The following is a 25,448-nucleotide window of genomic DNA, read 5'->3' on the forward strand; positions in this document are numbered from 1 at the left end:
AATTTGCATCTTACTTGATAAAGTTTTGGTCATTGCCTTTGTATGAAATACCAAGTCAAAATAATAAAATTGCTTACTTATGAGGTTTTCTGTTACCAGTTTGATTGGAGCTTTTCAAAAACCTTTTTAACTTGACTAAATGATCTATACAAATGAAAATTAATTGATTCATAATCAAATTCATTTCAGGATTTTCCAATAATGTCATGAATTATTGTTTTTGTATGAAACTTCAATTACTTCCCAACAGCTCTTGCCCTGTTTTTGTTTGATCATTAGCTTACTCTCACACTGTTTAAAATGTCTTTCTCAAGAATGTCAAGGACAATAAACTCTTAACTGTTCTATTGGGGAATGGCACCAGAGTGTCACTCAAAGTTATTACTTATAATAAAATCCATCCCCTGCAGATTGAAGTTTGTGGGACCTTTTGAGCCCACCCTTTGACCTTTTTGGAAGAATTTGAACAGCCAACACGAACATTCATTCAATGGAAGGACAATTAATTCTTCTTCTCCCTTCTTATCTTCACTTTAAACTCTTCATTAAACCTAAAACTATTCTGTGATGGTGCCCTTGTTAATAGTGAAAAGCTTTAAATTTTGAAAGAAACCTTATCTCCCACTCACTGCAAGAGTGTGACAGTTGGTAAGATGTGCTAGAATTATTTCAATATTATTGTGACACCATTTTTAATGGGAACACCATTTAGCTAGTGAGCCATTTCCTTCTGACCCATATCCAAAAACAGATGTTTTCAATCTTAATAAATAAAGAGGAAAGCTTTCTGTAATCCCGTTAATTTTTCTATTGCAGTTGAGCTAATAAATGCCTGCCATTTTTATGTAGAGTTGTTATATTCAATCTAACTTTGGTCTTGTTTTTCTGCAGCTTAATATCCAAATGTAGACCTTTCAATGGGAAATGTCAAAATGTTACAAAAAGACAAAAGATTTCTTTCAGTTTACTTGAATGTCCTGTAATTTACCCTTCAGCTATGCGAGCCAAAAATCTTTATATATGATTGTTAATTTTTTTGAGATGTTTGAACGGGAGGCAAAACGGGAAAAGATTCTAGAAGCACGCCAACGTGAGATGCGGGCAAAAGAACGTGCTAAATCTGAGCAAGAAAAGGAGGTGGAACACCAAGTTGAAGATGAGGAGGATACCATAGAATTCAAAATTGCAAAAGCTGAGAAAATGTTCTTTGAAACTATTGAGCAAGAAAAAGACAGATTTGAGTTGGAAAAAATGGATGACACCAAGGTAAGAATAGAATATGCGTTCACTTTTATAAAATTTAAATTTGAAATTTAGACATACAGTATGATAACAAGCTATTTCGGCCCATGTGTCCGTGCCGCAGACTGTAATAGCACTGAAATAACTGCTACTTCTGCAATTCTGTACATAAAGTAGTTTGTACATTTTTTTTAAAAGCTACAACTTATGGGCTCAGGCCTGGAAGCAAACATGTCAGGAGTGATGATCTGTTAAATCGGTCACAAATTTTAGATTTTAGTCAAACCTCTTGTTGACAAACTTTAAGTTTATACAAGGGTATTTTAAACCAACCTCAACAATTAAATGTTGTTAAATTTTGAGGGTACAAACTGCAAAAGAGATATAATTGTAACAATCTTTTTACTGCAGAATATGAAGGCACACAGTGTGAGGACTTGCCTCATTTATAAAGCTCTGCAAACAAGCAGATGGGCCAGGAATGGTGAGCAAAGTGTCAAGGCTAGAAGAGCAACTACCTCAAAGCGACAATTACTGAGTTAAATCCTAACCTTCAGTGTTGTCTGTATTGAGCTTGTGTTTTGCCTGAGTCCCTATATCAGGGCCAAGCACAATTTCTGGAGATGCACATTATTGATCAATATTTTTGGTAGCCTGAACTGAATTGACAGCAGTGTTGAAATAGAATTCAGCAGAAGGTGACTTAAGAAGCAGAGACCATGTTATATTTTGTAGCTTAGCCATAACGGTTTGATAATATGATACTACAGTAAAACTTCTGTATCCAGAATTCAAGCAACCAGTTAAAAAAAAAATATCGAGGAAAATAAATAAATAAATTAAAATAACTAAGAATAAAATAATAGTTAAAATACATTTTTTAAATTGTAAAAATAAATGTTCTCTGAAGTAACACATAAACCTTTGGTGAAGATAGTTGCAAATATTCAGACAGCGGAGGGCCTTAGTCGCGTTTTGCTCGTAGGATCTGTTTGAATAAAGTTGTGTGAAACAGCAATGACTTTGCCCAGGATGAAGAGCTGCTTGATGCCACTTGCTATTGGGGTGACTCTCTTAAAATGTCTCCTTATTCCTGCTTAGTAATAGTCATCCTGGGGTTGGAGCTTTTATCTGTAAACTTGCTGAGGTAATTATCTATAATGTTATTGTTCGTCTTTTGGGCGGCTCTGTGGAGAGGAAGGAAGCTGCAGTTGCAGCGATGTTTAAATGTTTTCAAAGAATGTGACTGAAATAAAGTAAAATGTTTTAAGGTTATGTAGTCATGTAAGTGAAATTAGTTCAGTATAAGTAAAGTACAGTATTTGTGTCTTTTATTCTTCATGCAGGTGTATTAGGCATTGTCAGAGTTAGAATGTAGAATCAGCATTTATTGTCGAGAACATGCCACAAACCATTGGTTTGCTGCAGCATCACGGGGGGGGGGGGGGGGGGTGGGCACACCTTACAAAATAAAAATAATGGAAGAAAAAGTTAAATTAAGACAATGTCTCTAGTTCATTTTTCATTCAAGAATCTGATGGCAGAGAGAAAGAAACTCTTTATGCAGCTGAATGTGCATCTTCAGGCTCCTGTATCTTTTCCCCCAATGGTCGCAGAGTGAAGAGGGCAAGGCTTGGGTGATGGGGGTCCTTAAGGATAGAGCCTGCTTTCTTATAGACACCGCCTCTTGCAGATGTCCTTGATGGTGTGAAAACTGATGTTCACAACTCTCTGAATTTTTTTTCTTGTCCTGAGCATTGGCACCTTCGTACAAGGCAGTGATATACTGGCCAGAATGCTCTTCATGGTACACCTGTAGAGGTTTACGAGTGTCTTTGGTGACATGTTGAATCTCCTCAAACTCCTCACAAAGTATAGCCACTGGTGAGCCTTCTTCATGAGTGTTACATCAACATGGAGGTTCCAGGACAGATCCTCAGAGATGTTGACACCCAGGAATTTGAAGTTCTTGACCCTCTCCACTGCTGAACCCTCAATGAGGGCTGGTTTCTATTCTCCTGGCCTCTTCTTCCTGAAGTTCACAATAATCTCCATGGTTTTGCTAACTTTGAGTGCAAGGTTGTTGGTGTGATGCCACTCAATAAGCTGATCAATCTCCCTCCTGTACACTTCCTCATTGCTGTTTGGATTCTGCTGACAACCATGGTGTCATTGGCACATTTGTAGATAGCATTGGAATTGTGCCTGGCCTCACAGTCATGGGTTTATAGTGAGTAGAGCAGTGAGCCAAGCATGCATCCTTGAGATGCGCTAGTGTTGATCATCAGTGAGGAGATAATTGTTTCCAATTCATACTGGTCTTCCGGCGAGGAACTCAAGGATTCAGTTGCAGAAGGGGGTGCAGAAGCCTAGGGTTTGGAGCTTGTTGACCAGCACTGAGGGATAATAGTGTTGAAGGCTGAGCTGCAGTTGATGAAGAGTAGCCAAGATGTATGTGTTGCAGTTTTCTAGGTGATCAAGAGCTGAGTGGAGAGCCAGTGATATTGCATTTGCTATAGAGCAATTGTGACATAGGTGAACTGCAGTTAAGTCTCACATAACCAGAAAATATAACTTCCCATAGAGCCAGATACCAGGAGTTTGGCTGTATTACAAATGGACTCTATACATATGTGGAAATTCATTTTGAGAGCAAAGTAAGTAATATAATTTATTATCTGCTTTCCTCAAAAGTGGTGACTCAAATATGAAAGGTGGTGGTGAAGAAGGAATTTGGCCTGCTCACTGCCATTGGGTATCAAGTTCAAAATCTGACCTATAAGTCCTATTGTGGACACACAACATCTCCTCACTTGTCTGGAAAGTGCAACAGTGACTGCACTACCTGAGAAGAAAGTGGGCAAGGCCACCATTATGTCAACCTTTTATAGGAGCTCTAGCGAGAGTATCCTGGCTGGAACACAGTGCGGTATGGTTGCTGCAGAGAAATCCACCAGAGCATAAGAATGGTAGAGAGGATCACCTGAGTAACTCCCCCCCACCCCCCAATTGACGTGGTTACCAGATTGTTGTCTGAAGAGGGTGGGAAAAATCATTGAGGACCCCTTCCACCCTGCACACATCATCTTTCAGCTGCTCCTGTTGGACAAGAGATCCAGGAGGATCAGAGACAGCACCACCAGGCTGGGAAACAGCTTCTTCCCATGGGTAGCGAGAATGCTGAACGACCAAAGGAACTGCTCACCTAACCATCCAAGACTCTCCTATTCATGAAACAATATTTATTTATTTGTAAATATGAATATTTGTCCTGCATGTGTATTGATTATGTGTTATGTCTGATTGTATGTCTATGTGTTTTGAACCAAGGACTGGAGATTGCTGTTTCATCAGGTTGTACTTGTGCAATCAGATGACAATAAACTTGACTTGAAAAGTTGGGTCTTCGCAATTCTAACTGTCCAGCTTTTGAAGGATAACAGTATATTGAAAAGGGTACAGAGGAATTTCATCATTGCATGTTGTTGGATTGGAGGGCTTGAATCATAGTGGAGGTTGGATCTTTATTCCCTTGAGATTCGGAGGCTGAGCACTGACCTTATAAAGTTTATAAACTCATGAGGAGACACAGATAAACTAAATGCTCAGAGTTGATTTCCCAAGGCAGACAATTATTGAACCAGTGGGTGTAGGTTTAAGATAAAAGGGGAGAGATTTAAGAGGAATCTGAGGAGTAATGTTTGCACTCAGAGGGTAGTCAATATACTTGATACTAGATGCCAGAGTTTTTCAAGCTTTGTTGGGACCAAGGAAAACTGCCACAAGACCTTTGTGATGCCACCATCATCACCCTGTACAAAAACAAAGGCGAGAAATCAGACTGCTCAAACTACAGGGGAATCACGCTGCTCTCCATTGCAGGCAAAATCTTCGCTAGGATTCTCCTAAATAGAATAATACCTAGTGTCGCCGAGAATATTCTCCCAGAATCACAGTGCGGCTTTCGCGCAAACAGAGGAACTACTGACATGGTCTTTGCCCTCAGACAGCTCCAAGAAAAGTGCAGAGAACAAAACAAAGGACTATACATGACCTTTGTTGACCTCACCAAAGCCTTCGACACCGTGAGCAGGAAAGGGCTTTGGCAAATACTAGAGCGCATCGGATGCCCCCCAAAGTTCCTCAACGTGGTTATCCAACTGCACGAAAACCAACAAGGTCAGGTCAGATACAGCAATGAGCTCTCTGAACCCTTCTCCATTAACAATGGCGTGAAGCAAGGCTGTGTTCTCGCACCAACCCTCTTTTCAATCTTCTTCAGCATGATGCTGAACCAAGCCATGAAAGACCCTCAACAATGAAGACGCTGTTTACATCCGGTACCGCACGGATGGCAGTCTCTTCAATCTGAGGCGCCTGCAAGCTCACACCAAGACACAAGAGAAACTTGTCCGTGAACTACTCTTTGCAGATGATGCCGCTTTAGTTGCCCATTCAGAGCCAGCTCTTCAGAGCTTGACATCCTGTTTTGCGGAAACTGCCAAAATGTTTGGCCTGGAAGTCAGCCTGAAGAAAACTGAGGTCCTCCATCAGCCAGCTCCTCACCATGACTACCAGCCCCCCCACATCTCCATCGGGCACACAAAACTCAAAACGGTCAACCAGTTTACCTATCTCGGCTGCACCATTTCATCAGATGCAAGGATCGACAACGAGATAGACAACAGACTCGCCAAGGCAAATAGCGCCTTTGGAAGACTACACAAAAGAGTCTGGAAAAACAACCAACTGAAAAACCTCACAAAGATAAGCGTATACAGAGCCGTTGTCATACTCACACTCCTGTTCGGCTCCGAATCATGGGTCCTCTACCGGCATCACCTACGGCTCCTAGAACGCTTCCACCAGCGTTGTCTCCGCTCCATCCTCAACATTCATTGGAGCGCTTTCATCCCTAACGTCGAAGTACTCGAGATGGCAGAGGTTGACAGCATCGAGTCCACGCTGCTGAAGATCCAGCTGCGCTGGGTGGGTCACGTCTCCAGAATGGAGGACCATCGCCTTCCCAAGATTTTGTTAGATGGCGAGCTCTCCACTGGCCACCGTGACAGAGATGCACCAAAGAAAAGGTACAAGGACTGCCTAAAGAAATCTCTTGGTGCCTGCCACATTGACCACTGCCAGTGGGCTGATATCGCCTCAAACCATGCATCTTGGCGCCTCACAGTTTGGCGGGCAGCAACCTCCTTTGAAGAAGACCGCAGAGCCCACCTCACTGACAAAAGGCAAAGGAGGAAAAACCCAACACCCAACCCCAACCAACCAATTTTCCCCTGCAACCGCTGCAACCGTGTCTGCCTGTCCCGCATCGGACTTGTCAGCCACAAACGAGCCTGCAGCTGACATGGACATTTACCCCCTCCATAAATCTTCGTCCGCGAAGCCAAGCCAAAGAGAGAAGAGATGCCAGAGGAAGTCATGTGCAAAAAACATTTGGGCAGATTTTTGGATCGAAGGGATTAGAAGGTAAATGGAACTAGCCCAGAATGCCAACTTGAAAATAGCAGGTAAGAGGCCCCCTGGAACGTAAGACCACACATCCCTGATAATTGCAGGACAGGTACGGAAGGTGGTTAAAAAAATCAAACAAGATAGTTTTCTTTGTTGACATGAATCATTGAATATAAAAGTGCAAGTTGATGCTGGAACTGCAGAAATATTTTGGAAAAGCTCCTCAGAATGTTTCTTTCCAAACCAAATTGTGTTTTATTCTTCTAGGGACCAGTGTCAGAGGATGAAGATGAGGTGAGATAATCTCAAATTCTTTAAAAAATAAGATGAAAAATTTCAAGGTTTTTTTGGTTGATTAAAATATTTTGGTCAGATTTAGAATCTAATTTGGAAGCAAAATAATTATTTGCAGACCACTGAAAAGCTAAATGTTGAAATCTTCCTGCTATATTTCCAATTGTCATGTTTTTTCAAATAGGGGTGAATTTATAACTATTGTTTTGACTGTATTCCAAAACCTTTTCAGTGATTCCACTATGGGTCTTGTTTTCTTATTACTGCACTTTTCTAATAAGTTCTAAACAGCCATTGTTCCCTTTTTTCAGACGGATGACTTGTGATCTGGAATTGCACCAATCTTCAATATCAGCTGAGTAAATTAGACTATTCTCATTATTTTTAGAACAACCAGTATCCAAACCTTACTATTTAGAAAATTCTTGTGATCTAGGCATCAAATATAAAGTTTAATATTGTTTTGAATATGTTCAAAGCATTGTTTCCTTATTTTATTTTTAAATAAAACTTCTAATCTGTATTTAAAAATGTGTTTTCTCGATTATATTTCAAAATGTTTATGGAAAAGTAGCAGTTTTGGTACCAAAATTAATTTTTGACGAAGAATTGTCTATTCTTTTGCATGCTCTCTCATCTAAGACAGAAAATCTACTCTCTAATTTTTTTTTTCCCCCTCTGAACTTTTCACTTATACAAGGTCCAGTCTGGTGGAAGAACATCACTGGGTGATCTATACTTTAAGGGTACATTTGAGTGAGACTGGTAACTGAAGAAGCCACAATGGTCTTAAAAATTTCCAAGCTGTATTAAACTTCAAGCGTGTTTATTTATTGTCTAATGTACCAGTCCAGCCCGATAAACAGTGCAGACACACATACAGACATATAACACATGTACAGCACATGTAAACATATTTTAAAAAAAATCTTCTTTTTCTTTGGCTTGGCTTCGCGGACAAAGATTTATGGAGGGGTATGTCCACGTCTGCTGCAGGCTCGTTGGTGACTGACAAGTCCGATGCGGGACAGGCAGGCACGGTTGCAGCGGTTGCAAGGGAAAATTGGTTGGTGGGGTTGGGTGTTGGGTTTTTCCTCCTTTGTCTTTTGTCAGTGAGATGGGCTCTGCGGTCTTCTTCAAAGGAGGTTGCTGCCCGCCGAACTGTGAGGCGCCAAGATGCACGGTTGGAGGTGATATCAGCCCACTGGCGGTGGTCAATGGGGCAGGCACCAAGAGATTTCTTTAGGCAGTCCTTGTACCTCTTCTTTGGTGCACCTCTGTCACGGTGGCCAGTGGAGAGCTTGCCATAGAACACGATCTTGGGAAGGCGATGGTCCTCCATTCTGGAGACGTGACCCACCCAGCGCAGTTGGGTCTTCAGCAGCATGGATTCAATGCTTGCGGACTCTGCCAGCCCAAGTTCCTCAACATGGTTATCCAACTGCACAAAAACCAACAAGGTCAGGTCAGATACAGCAATGAGCTCTCCAAACCCTTCTCCATTGACAACGGCGTGAAGCAAGGCTACGTCCTCGCACCAACCCTCTTTACTATCTTCTTCAGCATGAAGCTGAAACAAGCCATGAAAGACCTCAACAATGAAGACGGTGTTACATCCGGTACCGCACGGATGGCAGTCTCTTCAATCTTAGGCGCCTGCAAGCTCACACCAAGACACAAGAGCAACTTGTCCGTGAACTACTCTTTGCAGACGATGCCGCTTTAGTTGCCCATTCAGAGCCAGCTCTCCAGCGCATGCCGTCCTGTTTTGCGGAAACTGCCAAAATGTTTGGCCTGGAAGTCAGCCTGAAGAAAACTGAGGTCCTCCATCAGCCAGCTCCCCACCATGACCACCAGCCCCCCCACATCTCCATCGGGCACACAGAACTCAAAACGGTCAACCAGTTTACCTACCTCGGCTGCACCATTTCATCTGATGCAAGGATCGACAAAGTGATAGACAACAGACTCGCCAAGGCAAATAGCGCCTTTGGAAGACTACACAAAAGAGTCTGGAAAAACAACCACCTGAAGAAACACACAAAGATCAGCGTGTACAGAGCCGTTGTCATACCCACGCTCCTGTTTGGCTCCGAATCATGGGTCCTCTACCGGCATCACCTACGGCTCCTAGAACACTTCCATCAGCGCTGTCTCTGCTCCATATTTTTAAAAATAAATATCATTAATAAATAGTGGAGTCTTGGAGAGTTGTTTAGCAGTTCACCAGTCAGTCAGCAGTTTCACTGCCCGTAGGAAGAGGCTGTTCCTCAGCCTGGTGGTTCTGGCTTGAATACTTCTCTATCTCTTCCCTGACAGGAGAAGCTGAAAGATGCTCTGTGCAGGGTGATAGGGGTCCTCAGAGATTTTATGAAACCTTAAAGTGACCTATCCTGGACACACAGATCCTCACTTGTCAGGAAGCCACCACGGTTGCATTTTCTTAGATGGGTGAGGAGGGCAAGAATAACGACCATAATTCTATCTACTTTCTACAGGAGCTCCATCAAGAGTATCCTGACAGGCTGCATCACAGTGTGGTATGGCTGCTGTAGAAAATTGGATCAGAGGTCAATCCACAGATCATAAAAGCAACAGAGAGGATCTCTGGGGTCTCTCTTTCCCCAATCAATATGATTTAACAGGATAGAGTTGTCTAAAGAGGTGGGATAGATAGCCAGAAGAAGAAGACGTTACTTCTAAATAAGACTGAATTTTTATTCAGATTGCATTACTCAGATACATTGCCACCCTTGCCTCAGCTCATCTGCCATTTGAAACTTTCATCTTTGGAGGTGACAAATTATTCCAATTCTTGAGCAGTCTTCTGCTTTCACCCCAAATTATTCCAATTCTTGAGCAGTCTTCTGCTTTCACCCAAATGTAAGCGCATTCAGTGAAGAATTTTCTGCCCTATTTTAATTCACCAATTCTTGTTCACCACTTACATTTGTACATTGTTTTTTTTTCAATGATACCCACTCTAGAAATCTCAGTTTTAAAATCTTCCATGATTTCACCTGTACGGCATTCAGATTTGAATTACTGTAACCATTGTGAATCAAATGAGTTGAATTTAAATTGATCTGCAGAATTCCAAGTAGTTTTTCATCTTTGAATATATGCACATATCTTTCTGACCCACAGAATCATGAAAAAAAATCATAGATACAAATAACAGTCACTTTTTCAGTGAGAAGACGTGGTTAGAATCCTTCTGCAGTAATCAGTAACGTCATCATTTCAAGATAGAAGGTGAAGCAAAAGAGAAAAGCAGTAATGGTTATAAAAATTGGAATTACTGGTAATTTTAGTGTGAAAATTGTCACACTTGAGGTGTGTTTGCACAGAAATGCCTGCAAGTTTTCTGACCATCTTCCTGTCGAACGGACATATTCTGCCAATGTGTAAGAAACCTGCATAGATGGAGGTTTGCCAAAAGTCATATGCCAAAAGACAAATTGGCCCATATTTTTTCTAACATTAGTTCTATTTGTGAAAGATGTAACTGGCCTCTCTAACTCGAATGTTTTGGTCATGTCCTATATTGAAGAATAATTGGATAGACATTTTTAAGACTTTGTCAGCTTTGCTGGATATTAGTTTTCAACCTAACCCATTAAATGCTATTTTTGGAATTATAGTTCCAAAATTGGGACGAGTTCCCACTTCCTCACATTGGGTTGTAGCCTTTTCTACATTGTTAGAAGAGCTATCTTATTTAAATAGAAAGATTTTAATCCACCTACTTTGACTCTCAAATTATGTCATGTTTAAGTTTAGAATGTTAAGCGCTTACATTTGATACTTCTTTTAAATTTGAAGAGACTTGGCGACCTTTTATAAATTATTTTCACGTGACTTAGTGAAACCTAACATCATAAATGCCTGTGGTGCTTCACTTCAGATGAGCTTAACACCCTTTGAAAAGGAGAATTCAAATGTACCAATGAAAATCCTTGCAGAAGCTGGCGACCCTGTGATAACAGTTTTAGAGGCCAACGTCAGAACATCCTTCAAGCAAGTGAACCCTTGTCAAGTGATGGGCCCTGTTGGTGTACCTGGCAGGGTACAGAAACCAACTAGCTTGAGTGTTCACTGACATTTTCAATCTCTCACTGCTGCAGTTGGGGGGGGGGGGGGGGGGGGGCAATTCTCATCTGCTTCAAAAAGGCATCAATTACAACGGTGCATAAGAGCAGAATGAGCTGCCTCAATAACTATCACCCTGTAACACTCACTCCTACTGTAATAAAATGCTTTGAAAGGTTGGTCATGGCTAGAATTTAACTTGCATCTAAGCAAAAACCTGTATCCACTGCAATTTACCTATCCCCACAATCATTGCACAGCAGATGCAATTTCACTGGCTCTCGATTCAGCTTTGGATCACCTGAATGACAGCAATACCTGGATTGCATCAGGATTAATTTCCTCAAATACAGCTCAGCTTACAATATCACTATCCCAGTACTAGTTAGCAAGCTTTAAAACCTGGGGCTCTGTTCCTCTCTCTGCAACTGGATTCTTCACTTCTTCATCAGAAGACCACAGTCAGTCTGGATCGTTAACATTTCCTCCTCACTGACAATCAACACAGATGCACTTCAAGGATGCGCGCTTAGCCCACTACTCTACTCTCTCCACACCCATGACTGTGTGGCCAGGCACAATTCCAATGGAATCTACAAATTTGTTTTCAGAATTACAGATGGCAATGAAGAAGTGTTCAGGACTGAGATAGATCAGCTCGATAAGTCATGTCACAACAACAATCTTGCACTCAATGTGAGTAAAACTAAGAAATTGATTGTGAGCTTCAGGAAGGGGAAGCCAGGAGAATACAAACCAGTCCTCGTTGAAGGGTCAGAAGTGGAGAGGGTAAAAAAGCTTCAAATTCCTGAGTGTCAACATCTCTAAAGACCTATCCAGGGGCCACCATGTTGATGCAGTCATGAAAAAGGCACTTCAACCACTGAATATATTGAGTTTGAGGAGATTTGGTATTTTAGAGCATTCTGACTGGTTGCATCACTGTCTGGTATACATAGAGGTGCCAATGCACAGGACAGGAAGAGGCTACTGAAGGTTGTAAACTTGGCCAGCACCATCATGGGTATTATTCTTCACTCCATTAAGAACATCTTTTAAGAGGTGGTGCCTCAAGAAAGCAGCTTTTATCATCAAGGACCCTCACCACCCAGACCATGTCCTTTTCACCCTACTGCCATTAGGAAGGAGATACAGGAGCCTGAAGACACACCCCTCATTACCAAAACAGCTTCTTCCCCTCTGCAATCAGATGTCTGAATGGATAATGAACCACAGAAACGACCTCACATTTCCTCTTTGTGCACTATTTAGTTTTTAAATATTTATAGAACATAGAACACTACAGGCCCTCAAGCTCTCGCTGTTGTGCCTGATCCATATGTGGCTTTTAAAAAAAATTATCTAAACCCTCCCTACCCCGTAACCCTCTATTTTTCTTCCATCCATGTGCCTGTCCACGAGTCTCTTAAATGCCCCTAATCCTTCAGCCTCCACCAACATCCCTGGCAAGGAATTCCAGGCACCACAACTCTTTTTTTTTTGTCTCTCCTAAACTTCCCTCCCTTCACTTTGCAGAGATGTCCTCTGGTGTTTGCTATTCCTAACCTGGAATCAGGTGCTGGATGTCCACCCTATCTATACCTCTCACAGTCTTGTAGACTCTATTGTCTCCTCTCATCCTTCTACGCTCCAAAGAAAAAAACTCCCAGCCCTGCCACCCTTGCCTCATAAGACTTATTTTCCCACCCAGGCAACATCGTGGTAAATCTCCTCTGCCCCCTCTCCAGAGCTTCCGCATCCTTCCTCTAATGAGGTGACCAGAACTGAACACAATACTCTTGTGGTGTTGCAACATGACCTCTCTGCTTTTGAACTCAATCCACCATGTGCTGAAGCCCAGCATCCCACAGGTCCCTATAATCAGTTTTGCATTTTGTTCTGCACAAAACAACAGAATTCATGACACATAATAAATCTGATTGGGATTCTGAAATCTATTTCACTGAAGCTCCTGTTGGCTCTCACCTCCCATAGATGATTGGGTTGGTTGGTTGCTGTTGCAACAGAGCAGTGGTTCTCAAACTTTAACTTTTCACCTCCAGAAGTCATCCCTGACTCGTCACACACCACCTATGCAGTTGATGATCTGTGGGTAGTAAAAGAATGACAATGGGATGTGAGTGGAAAAAGGCTGAGGACCACTGCACTAGAGTATGGGTTAGTTTGAAATGATTGGGAATATTGTGAGAATGTACATCATGGGCATCAATCTTCACTCTATCGAGTGGCAGTGTCTTAGGAAGGCAACCTCTGTCCTCAAGGACTCTCATAGAGTGGGGATTGTGGAGGGTCATGTTTTCGTGTGGGATATACTAGTTGGTCCACGGACCTCCAGGGGATCTGAGTGCTGCGAGTGCCAGTCGCCGGTAGTCGGCCTCTGTGAGCAGCTGCCGGCTGATCGTGTGTCGGCTCGGATTTCCTGCGCACCGATTCCAGCTGGAAAGTCTGGAGACAGATCAGAGCCACACACAGCCGGTCGGATCGGCGGGAAGGGCGCCCGTCCAAGGCAGGAGAATCCCCTCCTAAGAGAGGGGAACCAATACGCTGTCTCTTTTTGTCTATTCCCCCAGCCCGGACCTGAACCTCTCTGCGGGGCGGTGGCTGCTGAAGTTGTGCGGAGGGAGCCACCGGAGAGATGTGAGCCGTGCCCTGGACTCGGTGTCGGCGACCCTTCGCGATGTAGCCGGAGCGTCTCGTCCGCGCCGCCGAGCACCATGAAGGACGGAGGCGGATCCAAAGACCAGCAACTCACCGTAAGTTCACTTCCAGCCCCAGCAAGTGACAAGCTTCTCAGCTGCTGGCTTCGACGGGGTTAAACATTCCAACCGGGCAGGCCGTTCGGCCCCGCTCCTTCATGCTGACCAAGGGAACCCAGTTTGATTTCTGCATTTGCATTAATTACAAGGACGATAAACAAGTGGAAAACAAACACTAATGTTACTGGGAATCTTTACACGCATTCTTAAAAAGTCGGCTCGTTGCTCCAATCGAATTTTGACACCATCTCAACGCAAATCTGCAAAATTTGATGCTCTGAGATAGTTAAATACTTCAGCTCATATTTTCATGATCTACGCATTGTAAAAGCAGATATTTGAAACCTATTTCTATGAAGGAGGCAGCAACATGTTTCAATATTTTTAATTAGAAAGACAGAATTCTTATCAGTAATAAATGACCTCACTAGACAACACTTCTACCTTCATTTCAAATCAAAGATTATCAAAGTAATTCAAAAAGGGACCCCACAGTGTTTGAAAATTTCCATTCATATCGGAAATTGAGCATGTAATCTTTTTTAAATGTAATCATGACATGAAGTCACATAACCTTTGGGCGGGGTAACGTCCCTCCACCTTAGCCGTAAGAGAAATAAAAGCTAATACATGCAGCTCAGATGTCGTTAACATTATGTCACTCTTTCCATCAATACCAAATAAAGCAGCTCGGGGGTTAAAATTAACTTTAAAAAAGTGCAGAGAAAATTTGAAGTACTTCAATCCAATTTCTCAAGACTCTGGTATGTCCAAAACATAGGAATGAATGAAGCATCTTCATGGCTGCACTTATCACAACAAGGAGATACATTGCATCAATCGAGATAGTTTGACTTTGTCCATATGAGCCCCATGGAGTACTTTAAATTGTAGGAGAGAGTGGCGGGCACATAAAGAAGAGGTACTGACCTATTTGAAATTCCTGAATGAAACTTGTTTTAAACAGAGATGAGATGGGTGTATTTCCAAAATGGGCATTAACTTTGTTATTATTTTTCTTTAAGAATGGTCAGCATGAGGCAGCCGTGCACTTCCACCCACCCCCTGCTTCTACCACTTTTTCTTCCATTCCTTTTCTGTACTCAGAAACTCTGGTTCTCGATAATCTTTGCAAAATCCAACTGTCGCTTTAACTGTAGGTTTTTAAAAAAAATTACTGTAAGGACAATCCAGGGAACCAAATACCAGTGAGCTTGAGTCAGTTATGGAGAGGATGCTGAAATACAGGGTGAACTTGTATTTGGAAAGACAAGGGCTGATTGGGGATGGTCATCATGGGGTTGTGTGTGGGAAACTGTCTCACAAATTGGATTGTCTTTTTTTAAAGAGGTAACCAAGGAAATTGATGAGGGCAGGGCAGATGACAACTGGAAAGGACTTGCACAGTGAATAGTAGGGCCCTGGGGAGTGTTGTCAAACAAAGAGACTTAGGGGTATAAGTACAATGTCCCATTGTGGCAACACAGTCAGACAGTGATGAAGAGGGCATTTGGCCCACTTCCCTTCATTGGTCAGTGCATTGCGTACAGGTGTGTAGACATCATGTTACAACTGTGCGAGATGTATAGGAAGGATATAATTAAGCTGGACAGGGTGAAGAAAAGATTCACAAGAACGTTACCAGGACTGGTCGGACAGAGAAATTGGATGAGCTTGTTTGACATGGACAAGTTGGGCTCAGAGCCAGTTTCCATGCTGTAGAACTCTACAACTCAATTCAATTTGTAATGAACATGCATTCTATATGTTACAGCAAGACCAGTTACACAATGAACAAGAGCATTTAAATTCAATCATTTAATATTTGGAGTGTATTCATTATAATACACCCTTTATCGGCAAACCAAGCAGCCAATTTGTGCAGGGCCATGTTCTCAAAAGCCAAGACAAACAAGCAGTTATTATTGTTGTCAGAGAGAAAGGAATATGATTATATGACTTCCATGTGGAAGATGCAGTAAATCATCCAGAAGTGTAAAGCACATTCAAACAGTCAAGTGTTATTAATGTCCAATAAAACTTGCAGTCAAAGGCCAAAGTGAATGTAAACTTGGAAAATAACACATTTATTTGTGTGTAAGCTGATGAGAGAAAGAATAAAATGGTGCATAAGTAGGCAAAATGAAAACTAGGTGGATAGAGACACAGGTTTAATTAAGAAGCAGATGAAATGGACCCTGTTGTTGATTGCTATGCTCTGAACCATGATATTAATAGAATTTCAGCGGTTACCTTCAAGGTAAATCATAGTCCTATTGAAGGTATTTCAGAGAAATTTTCCAATCATTAGGATAGATGCAATATTCAATGAAAAATGATGATCAATGAGAACATTACCTATCTGTAGTACCAAAGGATGGTAATACACCAATCTATATGGTAATGATTGTATGCGAAAGTGAAAGTGTGTTCAACTCCAAAATACCAAAGTCTGGGCACCCCTCTAAACAGGTATAAAAAATATTCTCATGATGGTAAGTCAGATCTTGTGCATATTTACTTTGGACCAGGTGCAAAACCTGTATCAGTCAGTTCTTTGTACGCTGGGAACATAATTTATCCAGGCACCAAATAATATGGTGAAAAATGGAGTTACGTTGGAGGTGGATCAAAGTAATTGGGGTATGCTGATCCTGGTGGAACCCATAGCCAACAAAGAATTGGGGCTCAATGGCAATTACAAGAACATGCTTGCTTAAACCGTAGATGATAAGCAACATCCACTGCTGGCGTCACCACAATTGCATTCAGAGTTAGCTGTGCCATCTGACAGCATTGCAGACCAGCACCCAGGGTTGTCACTGCGAGGACAGACTTGGCCAAAGGAAACTTTTCAATAAGCATGTTCAATTTTCTCTGGAAAGGAATGCGATGATTTTCTAGGCATCATTGAGCAGCGTTCCAAGTGGTTGAGAGTTAAAAGCATGTGCATTTTCTACTGCCGTCGAACAGATTTTATGTGAGTTAAGAAGAACTCTTATATCGTGATGTACTGTAGCATTCATGTCCGAGTTTCAAAATGGCTAGTTAGAGTGGAGGAAACAAACATTTTATTGGGCAGGAAAAAGATCCCATCACACTAGTCAAATATGGCTCAAATAAGCAAGTTCTTATTTGACTCTTTTGTTGAAATCTAGAACTATTTCACATAATGCAACAGCGTGCTCATCAGCAGAACTTCTTGTCAACAATTTCAGAAAGAGCTTAAGTTTAGCACAACCAAATCTTCCTCACAATGGATCAGAAAGAAGATTGTCACGCACACATTCAACTTGGGCTCTCAGGAGGTGTATTAGTTGAGGCGTCACACCTCAGTGCATCATGACTGCATTCACTTGATGAACTGTAATCAACAACACCTTTCACCTGACTGAAAAGTGAACGTGGTGCAAGAACTAGCGTGATTGTCCTTCATTGTGTAGGCAGAACCTGCCATTGCTGGTGATGGACTGTTTGGCTCGTTTTATAGCTGGTTGTTGAAGGGGAATTTTCAGCATCACACATAAAGATCTTGTCAGGACCTTAGAAATTGGTGAAATCTTTGTGTTCAACTTTTAACTGAATCCAATTCTCTGAAGACTAGACTTGAGAAGATTAAATAATCCCTTAACACTTCTGGATTAATGTAGTTGAAGGCAATAGTGTAAGCACTAATCAAAGCAAATGATCAGGCAGCCTCCACCTGTTTGCCATAAGCAGTTCTGAATTTTCAACAACGTCAACCAGATAGAGCCAAAGGTAGAATCGAGATAACATTTACATTTATTTGCTCAATTCATACATAAAGCCCTCTTTTAAAAAAAAACTCTAGTAGGAAGGATGGGTCCATAAATTTGCAGATGACGCAAAGGTTGGAGGAGTTGTAGATGAAGCTGAAGGTTGTCAAAGGTTACAAGAGGATCTAGACAGGATGCAGAGTTGGGCAGAAAAGTGGCAGATGGATTTCAATCTGGATAAGTGTGAGGTGCTGCATTTTGGAAGGACAAATCAGAAAGCCGAGTACAGGGTTAATGGTCAGTTACCTAAGAGTGTGGATGAACAGTGGAGCCTTGGGGTCCAAATCCATACATCTCTCAAGGTCGTCGCAGGTTGATAGTTAATAAAGCCTATGGGATACTGACCTTCATTAATAGGGAGATTGAGTTCAGGAGTAGATAGATCATATTGCAACTCTACAAATCTCTGGTGAGACCACAGTTAAGAGAGTAATGTGTTCAGTTTTGGTCCCCTCATTATAGGAAGGATGTGAAAGCCTTGGAGAGGGGGCAAAGGAGATTTACCAGGATGTTGCCTGGATTGGAAAACAAGTCTTTTGAGGCAAGGTTAACAGAACTGGGACTTTTCTCTTTGAAGCATAGTAGAAGGATGAGAGGCGATGGTAGATGTCTACAAGATTCTGAGAGACATAGATAGAGTGGACAGCCAACACCTGTTTTCCAGGGCAGGATCAGCAAACACCAGAGGACATCTGTACAAGTTAAGGGAGGGAAAGTTTAGGGGAGACATCAGAAGTAAGTTTTTTTACACAGAGAGTTGAGGGTGCCTGGAATGCATTGCCAGGAATGGTGGTGGAGGCTGAAACCTTGGGGATATTTAAGAGACTCTTAGACAGGTGCATGGATAAAAGAAAAATAGAGGGTTACTGGGTAGGGAGGGTTTAGTACTTTTTATTTTAGTAAGGAATATATGGGTTGGCACCACATCAAGGGCTGAAGAGCCTGTTCCGCGCTGTATTGTTCTATGGTCTAGGCATCATGGGTACATCTGTTGGGAATGCAGCATATTGAATTTTAAGATCCAACACCCTGGAATGTCATTAAAGCTAAACTGATTTTTATAACCAAAAATAGACATTATTCACAGTAATTTTTTTACAAGAGGAAAACTGTTCAGTGTCACTTCCCACCCTCAATTTCATTTCCACACATTTCCATCACCATACATTGTTACATTCTTTTCTATTTACACTGTGGCATCTTGTTGTTATTCCACTCTGTTGTTTGAGGGGCTTCCCCTTGGTGTCAGCCCCTCTCGACCATGGTTCTACCCCACAGTGCCTTCGGGTTGGATGCACCGAGCCTCAGTGCGTCCCTTAGCACTTTCTCCTGCAGGCTGGAAGGGGCCAGTCAACAGCATTCCCACAACAACATTTCCATGCGCTGAAGGATCAACGGGCTTCAGGCAGACCAAAGTGCATCTTTCACCGAGTTGATGGACATCCAGCAGTTCTGGATATCTGACTCAGGGACAACCTGTAAATCAGAGAGCCCTCTATCATGCTCCTGCTGGTGATGAACTGTGGCCAAAACTATTGCATCTTGCTCCACACACTCCCAGCGAATCTGCCTTCAGCAAAGAGGTGGACGACTATCTCCTCTCTACCGCAGTCATTTCAGGGACATTGTGGATTGTGGGTGATGCTCTGGTCGTACTGAAAGAATCTGACTGGGAAGGTTCCTCTCAATGGCTGCCAGACCAAGTCCTGGTGCTTGTTCGTGAGCACTGCTGATGAGGCATTTTACCAGATGACCTGGATGATATGCTCAGGGAAACATCCCCCTGGATCTATCGAGTCCTTGTCTCTCATTGTATGTAGGATGTTCTGTACCGACCACTGTCTGATGGCTTTGTGGTCAAAGGTGTTGGTCTGGAAAAACTTTTCCACAAAAGACAGGTGATGTGGCAAAAACCAGTTAACTGGGATATTACACAGCAACGGGACCAAGCCCATCCTTCGCAACACCTGGGACAGGTAGAACCTCAGTGCATAGCAGCACTTGGTGTCCTAAAACTTTGGTTCCATGCACAGCCTGTTGCAGCCACAACACAAAATTGGTCATCAGGATGAGGGCCAAGTTAAGTACGCCCCTGCCCCTATTATCTGACAACTTGTACATGATGACCATTTCCATCTTGGATCCCCATATTAAATGGAATATAGATCTGGTGACCACCTGGGTGGAGGTGCTGTGAGTGGGCCACATCTGCTCCACATACAGCAGTACCAAGAGCACCTCGCTCCTGATGACAAGGTTCTTCCCTTATTGAGAGGGAGTGCCATGTCTACAGACCCAATTTTTGGTGGACCGTTGAGATCCTCTCTGACCAATTCCTGTTGCATGCCTCGGCCTCTCAAAACCAGATTCCCAACTCTTACAGTTAGTTAGATCTCACTATGAATGGGATGGTGGACCGGTCAGACCAGTTACTGAAGATCGTTGCCTCCCTCTTCTTCCAGTTTGCCATCTAATTGGCCACAAATGCCAATCTTCTGCAGACCAATCGTCAGTCCAAACTGCAGAAGGTGAGGCTTTCCATGCACAGGGAAGCTTTAACCTGATTACCTCCACTCCTTACCTATGTCACTCTTTTTATGCCCTTGTCCTTCCTAGGGGCTTCAGCAAAGAGTTCAATGCAGCACAAAAATAAGACTGGGGAGAGAGGGCAACCCTGCCTGATTCCAGACTCGATGGGGAAGCTATGTATTTCCCACCCATTGATTTGGACTACGCTATGGATGTCCATGTACAGCAGTTTAAGCCAATTCTGGATTCCCTTCCCAAAACACATTTGGTAGATCCTGTCCATCGTGGATGTGTACACTATCCAGTCAAAAGCCTTCTGGTCTAAGGTCACCAGGCAGGTATCCTCCGCCCTGTCCTGCACCTAAGCAATGGTATCTCTGAGCAGCGTGAGGCTGTCAGAGATTTCCCTGCCCGGAATGCTGCAGGTTTGGTCTGGGTGCATTAACTGCCCTAGGGCAGACTTGACTTGATTGGTGATGGCCTTGGACAGGATTTTTTTGTCCTTTTATATAAAGGAAGTAAGAAAACGCAGTGGAAAATGAATGGCACATACTCCACTGAGATCTTGCCTTACACCTTTAGTTACAGGCAAGATCTGTCTAAGTCTTTTGTGCGGCACCTTATCAAATGGCTTCTGAAAATCCAGGTAAACAATATCCATCTGCGCTCCTCTATCTACCGCTTAGGTAAAGATTTTGATGAACACTTTCTAGTTGCTGTAGATCAATGAACCCATGCACAGTATTGTAATTTACAAACTAATGGGTAAAGTCAGAACTGGATCTCACGGGAGCACGGGAGGAATGTGTGACTCTTTACTATTGGTGGGAACCTTCCTAGGGTCAGCCCACACAGCCAACATTATAGTGTTACCATCCGGTTTCCAATTGCACTGGCATCCCTGAAGATCAGTAGTAGATCCTGCCAACATTATCCCTGTGGTTGACATTTTTTGGTGGAGACAGGTTTCTTTCATGTTTTCTATGAAGTGAGGACGTTTCTTTGAAGAATAACCAAATTCTTTCTCAGCAGAAAATAATCAATTCTTTTTATTTTGTTCAGCTGAATAATCCAGAACAGCAGTCCCTTGTTGGTTGAGATCATTTATCTGGCCACAGCCCGGAAAGAAGCCTATTAGAATTTAATCTGGCATTGACATTCCCTTCAATGTTTCCAACCATCATAACAATAATTTCAATAGACCACAAATAGTTGCCAGTAAATTTGATCTGACAGTTCCAGTAACAAAGAGAGGCCACCCTCTGTACAATAATGACTACGGCATGTATCCATTTCATATGAAAAAAATATAACAGGAAGTATGCACAGTACAAGCACTGTTCCGCCTGCAATTGTGTAACTCTTCAATCGTGCCTATTTTCAGATACTCGCAATTTAACTAAATGGAGAAATCCATCATTTTAACTACCTGAGAGTGGTAGAACATTTACCCCAGTCCAGGAATTTATTTAGTTTGGTTGACTTAGCATACAAAGTCATTGAGGCATCTTCCAAGAAGAAATGAGGTGCCTCATTCAAAAGAAAACGCTAAAAAAAAAGGAACTCGAAAGAAAAAAAGAAAATGAAGGATCTGAAAAGAAAAGGGCAAGTTGTCTGAACCAAGTCCCATTTCCGTAATCACACCTCTGGCCATACTGGGATAATTTAACCTTATCCCTATTTAAAAGGGATTTAGAGTTTTCTTTTGAATGGTATTGCCATTTCTTTTCATTACAGGTTTCGATAGTGGTCGTGTGCCCCACGATGATTGGGATCGAGATAAGTTTTGGGAATGCATTTGCTGTGGCGGGTGGGGGACAAATATGGACTTTGGGTATGAATATGTACATGGATGGCTTTGTTTATTGGACTTGGTAAGTCTTTGAAAACTAAAATAAAATATTTAAAACAAAAAGAAATGAGGTTCCTTGATAAAGTTCAGTCCTCTGAGGAAACTTTCAACTATTCATCGTAGAAGTTTGCATGAGTGTAAATTAAATGGTGATCAGGCCTGAGCACAAGGACTCAATCCAACCCCAATGCATAAATCCATGTTGATCCAGTTCAGAGAGGCAGGCTGTCGGGGAAGGGCTTCCGCTCCTGTTCAGAGTCCTGGGGTTTGCAGTGTGCAGTGGCCCTTGGAACCCTCTCCCTAACAGTGTGCCACATCTGCTCCACATACAGTAGTACCAAGGGCATCTCACTTCTGATGACAAAGTTCTTCCCTGTTATTGAGAGGAAGTGCCATGCCTACAGACCCAATATTTGGTGGACCTTTGCGATCCTCTCTGACCAATTCTTGTTGCCCGCCTTGGGCTCTCAAAACCAGATCCCCAACTCTTTCAGTTAGTTAGACCTGACTATGAATGGGATGGTGGACCGATCAAACCAGTTATTGAAGAGCATTGTCTCATTCTTCTTCCAGTTTGCCATCAGTTTCCCGGAGCTCCCTCCCATCCTGCCTGATTCCTACCTTGGAGATGGCACCCTCTGAACCACCACCCATCAACAAAGTTTAATGAAGGTGATTTTTATAAAGCCAGCCTAGCCCAGTTTAGGTTGACTCAACCTGTGGCAAACTACTTGAATTTTGTTTGAAGCCCACCTACTGCTGGGTCCCTCCGCACAAGGGTCCACGCATCTAATTCAAGTTCACACTATCTGTGGTGTAATGAGAATGATTGTATGTCAGCATTTGCAGGATATTAGAGCCATTCTTGCGTTGTCTAAGAAAGGAAATAGGGTGCCAAGACCTCAGCCATAAAAAAAATGGAAGTAACTAATCATTAATGGACAGATTCACTTCAGTGCTGACATCCAAGACAGAATTCAATGGGAAATGGATTTGTTAAGGTGAAGTATTCATTATAGACTGGAACCATCACATATAATATATGCAGCTTCCAGGCCAATATCCAAAATCAAACAAAGTGGCACACAAAAAATAAGTGCAACAGTGTATGGAATCACCAATGTTTCAGTGTGGTTCTAGGAAGACCGGTTAAAATAGGCTGCAGAGGATTTGTAGCCACATCGACGTCAAGAGTACTCTGGGAGTTTGGAGTGCGAGGAAAGGTACACCATTAAACTGTTGAAAGATCTCTCCAGAGCTGCTGCAAAGGGTAGTCAGTGGCTCTGGATAAGGAGAAAGGATTCCACCTGGGCACCTAAGTGGGGTGAGCCCGAGATGCCGGGATTCCCTGCTGAACCCTCTGGAGGTGTTGTGGGTCTATCAGCAAAACCTGAGGAAGGAGGGCACCTTCTTGATAACCCAGAAGATGCCACCACTCATTTGGCTACCCCGCAGAGACCAGGCAGCAAGTCTCAGTCGTGCAATAAGGGATATTAACATCTAGTCCTACATATCATACATACTTGAACAGTGAACCCAACCCAGTACCTCCACCAGGAAAAACCTCGTACTTTATTCTGTTCTGTAGACTGGCTCTTGTGTGCAACCAATGGTGGCATTTTCTAAATGTCTTTATTCATGCCTTTAGCAACAAGCTTTCTTCTTGTTTTGCACAGGTGGCCCTTCGGATTCGACCCATCAATGAGACGGAGGTGGAGGAAGGAGCCACCATTATTGCTCACAAAGTTGATGAGCAGGTCAGTTGTTACCAACTACTTTTAAATCAGCCTGATTTCACTGGAGTTTTGAACCCACACTATTGTTTTTGGTGTCTTTTAATATTTGATGACTTCAAGTGTATCCACAAAAAAGCTCTCATTACTGCCTTGAGCTACACTTACTACTGGAGGATATTTGATGTTCTGAAATAAGGCTGAATAATTCACTGAATTTTTCAAAACTTTCAGAATAACTTTGTGTGGAACTGTCGATAGCTGGTTACTGTGTAAAAAGATCAGAACGGGAATAAAGGACTCATTCCCGTTCCAAAAATGTTATCTCCTCGACCCCTAGTTATTTTCACAGATCACTTGCTGTCTAAACTGAACTGCAGGTGATCTGCGAACAACTTTAAAATTTATGATTGTAATCTTCTGTTATAGGTAGAAAAGCACTTGGGTATTTGGACCTATGTCCACTTTTCCAGGGAAAATAAATAGAATTGGGTCACACAAAACAAACTGAGAGGAAAGAAGCATGCGTTTGAGGAATTTGTATATCGTAAAGGGAATAGAAAGAAATGGTTAATTTATTTGAAGTTGTTGACTAAAGACATGAAGTATGATGAGCTGAGGGATAAAGAGACAATGACAGAAAGAATTTCAGGATTTGTATTTACACTAGTTTTTATGTACACAAGGAAATACATTTCTGGAGTTGCCTGGAGAGACTGAAATAATGCAGAAAATAGAGATAGGAATAAATGCATCCACATAATAATGGCCAGATTAAATGCAAACAGAAAGACTTGGAAGAATAAGAATGGAGGTGGCAAAAATCCATGTCTGAAGGTAGAGAGAAATTTACAGACATTGTAATTCATGGGTCCTGCATGGAAAATCATTACCTCATGTGCAACTAATAATGGTCACATCAATCACACAAAACAAGAACTCTAGACGCAATTAATTATTGGAAAACAAATGTGCAATAATTCTTCATGGACTCCAGCACATTTCTATTAGATTTCCCCTGGTATAACATGATTTATTTTAACTACAGTGAAGAGCTTAGCTTAACTTTCTAAATAAACCACAGGGGTCTACTTTATCCTCACACCTCTATGAGCATACTCTTCACATTTTTATTGGATAACTTGCCTTGGATAACAAAGGTATCAAAATAAAAGCTCATGCATTCAAAGTCACCAAGAGCAGTGGGAAACGAGAACAATGGGAAACCTTGAAGAAACAACAAAAAACAATGAAGCAAATGGCCTCTCACACAGGAACGACCAAAACTCTAAATATCTGTATCACACCGCAAGTTTAGACAGAATACCTGAAGTGCGGTATTTAAAGAGGCTGGGCGTCTTATTAATTAGCCCGTTGTTCACGGATCACCTGCAGTTCAGTTTAGACAGCAAGTGATCTGTGAAAATAACTAGGGATCGAGGAGATAACATTTTTGGAATGGGAATGAGTCCTTTATTCCCGTTCTGATCTTTTTACGCAGATTGAGTTCCGGGAAATTGGGAATAATTTCCTGGAATGCAGTGGTGTGTAAAAAAAAACATACATGAGGAAAGATTAGCACAAAATATAAAAAAAGGATAATAAAATGTTTTATAATTATATAAAGCGCAAAAGGGTGGCTAAAGTGAAGGCTGGGCCC

General features: G+C 42.1%; 2 protein-coding genes and 1 long non-coding RNA gene across 8 annotated transcripts in view; 2 read left to right on the forward strand and 1 right to left on the reverse strand.

Moving 5' to 3' along the window:
* Positions 1–7,539, forward strand: part of dnai2b (dynein, axonemal, intermediate chain 2b) — a 43,224-nt gene extending 35,685 nt beyond the window's left edge. For 3 of the 4 annotated variants that reach the window (XM_069930185.1, XM_069930183.1, XM_069930182.1), the window contains exons 12-15: positions 1,042–1,266; positions 1,654–1,726; positions 6,982–7,008; positions 7,320–7,539. In XM_069930185.1, the coding sequence (XP_069786286.1) occupies positions 1,042–1,266; positions 1,654–1,726; positions 6,982–7,001 (318 nt within the window). In that variant the 3' untranslated portion in view covers positions 7,002–7,008; positions 7,320–7,539. The remainder of the gene's footprint in view (positions 1–1,041; positions 1,267–1,653; positions 1,727–6,981; positions 7,009–7,319) is intronic. The other variant, XM_069930184.1, reaches the window with a different exon arrangement.
* LOC138759560 (uncharacterized) lies at positions 5–14,217 on the reverse strand. The gene is made up of 3 exons (XR_011354946.1): positions 13,874–14,217; positions 13,087–13,207; positions 5–144 (listed from the first exon to the last, which is right to left on the reverse strand). It is a non-coding gene; the product is annotated as an uncharacterized lncRNA (long non-coding RNA).
* Positions 11,181–25,448, forward strand: part of kif19 (kinesin family member 19) — a 116,962-nt gene continuing 102,694 nt past the window's right edge. Inside the window, exons 1-2 of one of the 3 annotated variants that reach the window (XM_069930179.1) lie at positions 11,181–13,874; positions 23,732–23,812. In XM_069930179.1, the coding sequence (XP_069786280.1) occupies positions 13,290–13,874; positions 23,732–23,812 (666 nt within the window). In that variant the 5' untranslated portion in view covers positions 11,181–13,289. Of the gene's footprint in view, positions 13,875–22,628; positions 22,728–23,731; positions 23,813–25,448 lie in introns of those variants that run through there. The other 2 variants (XM_069930180.1, XM_069930181.1) reach the window with 2 other exon arrangements.

Source organism: Narcine bancroftii, chromosome 3, assembly GCF_036971445.1.
Source record: "Narcine bancroftii isolate sNarBan1 chromosome 3, sNarBan1.hap1, whole genome shotgun sequence".
NCBI classification, from domain to species: domain Eukaryota; kingdom Metazoa; phylum Chordata; class Chondrichthyes; order Torpediniformes; family Narcinidae; genus Narcine; species Narcine bancroftii.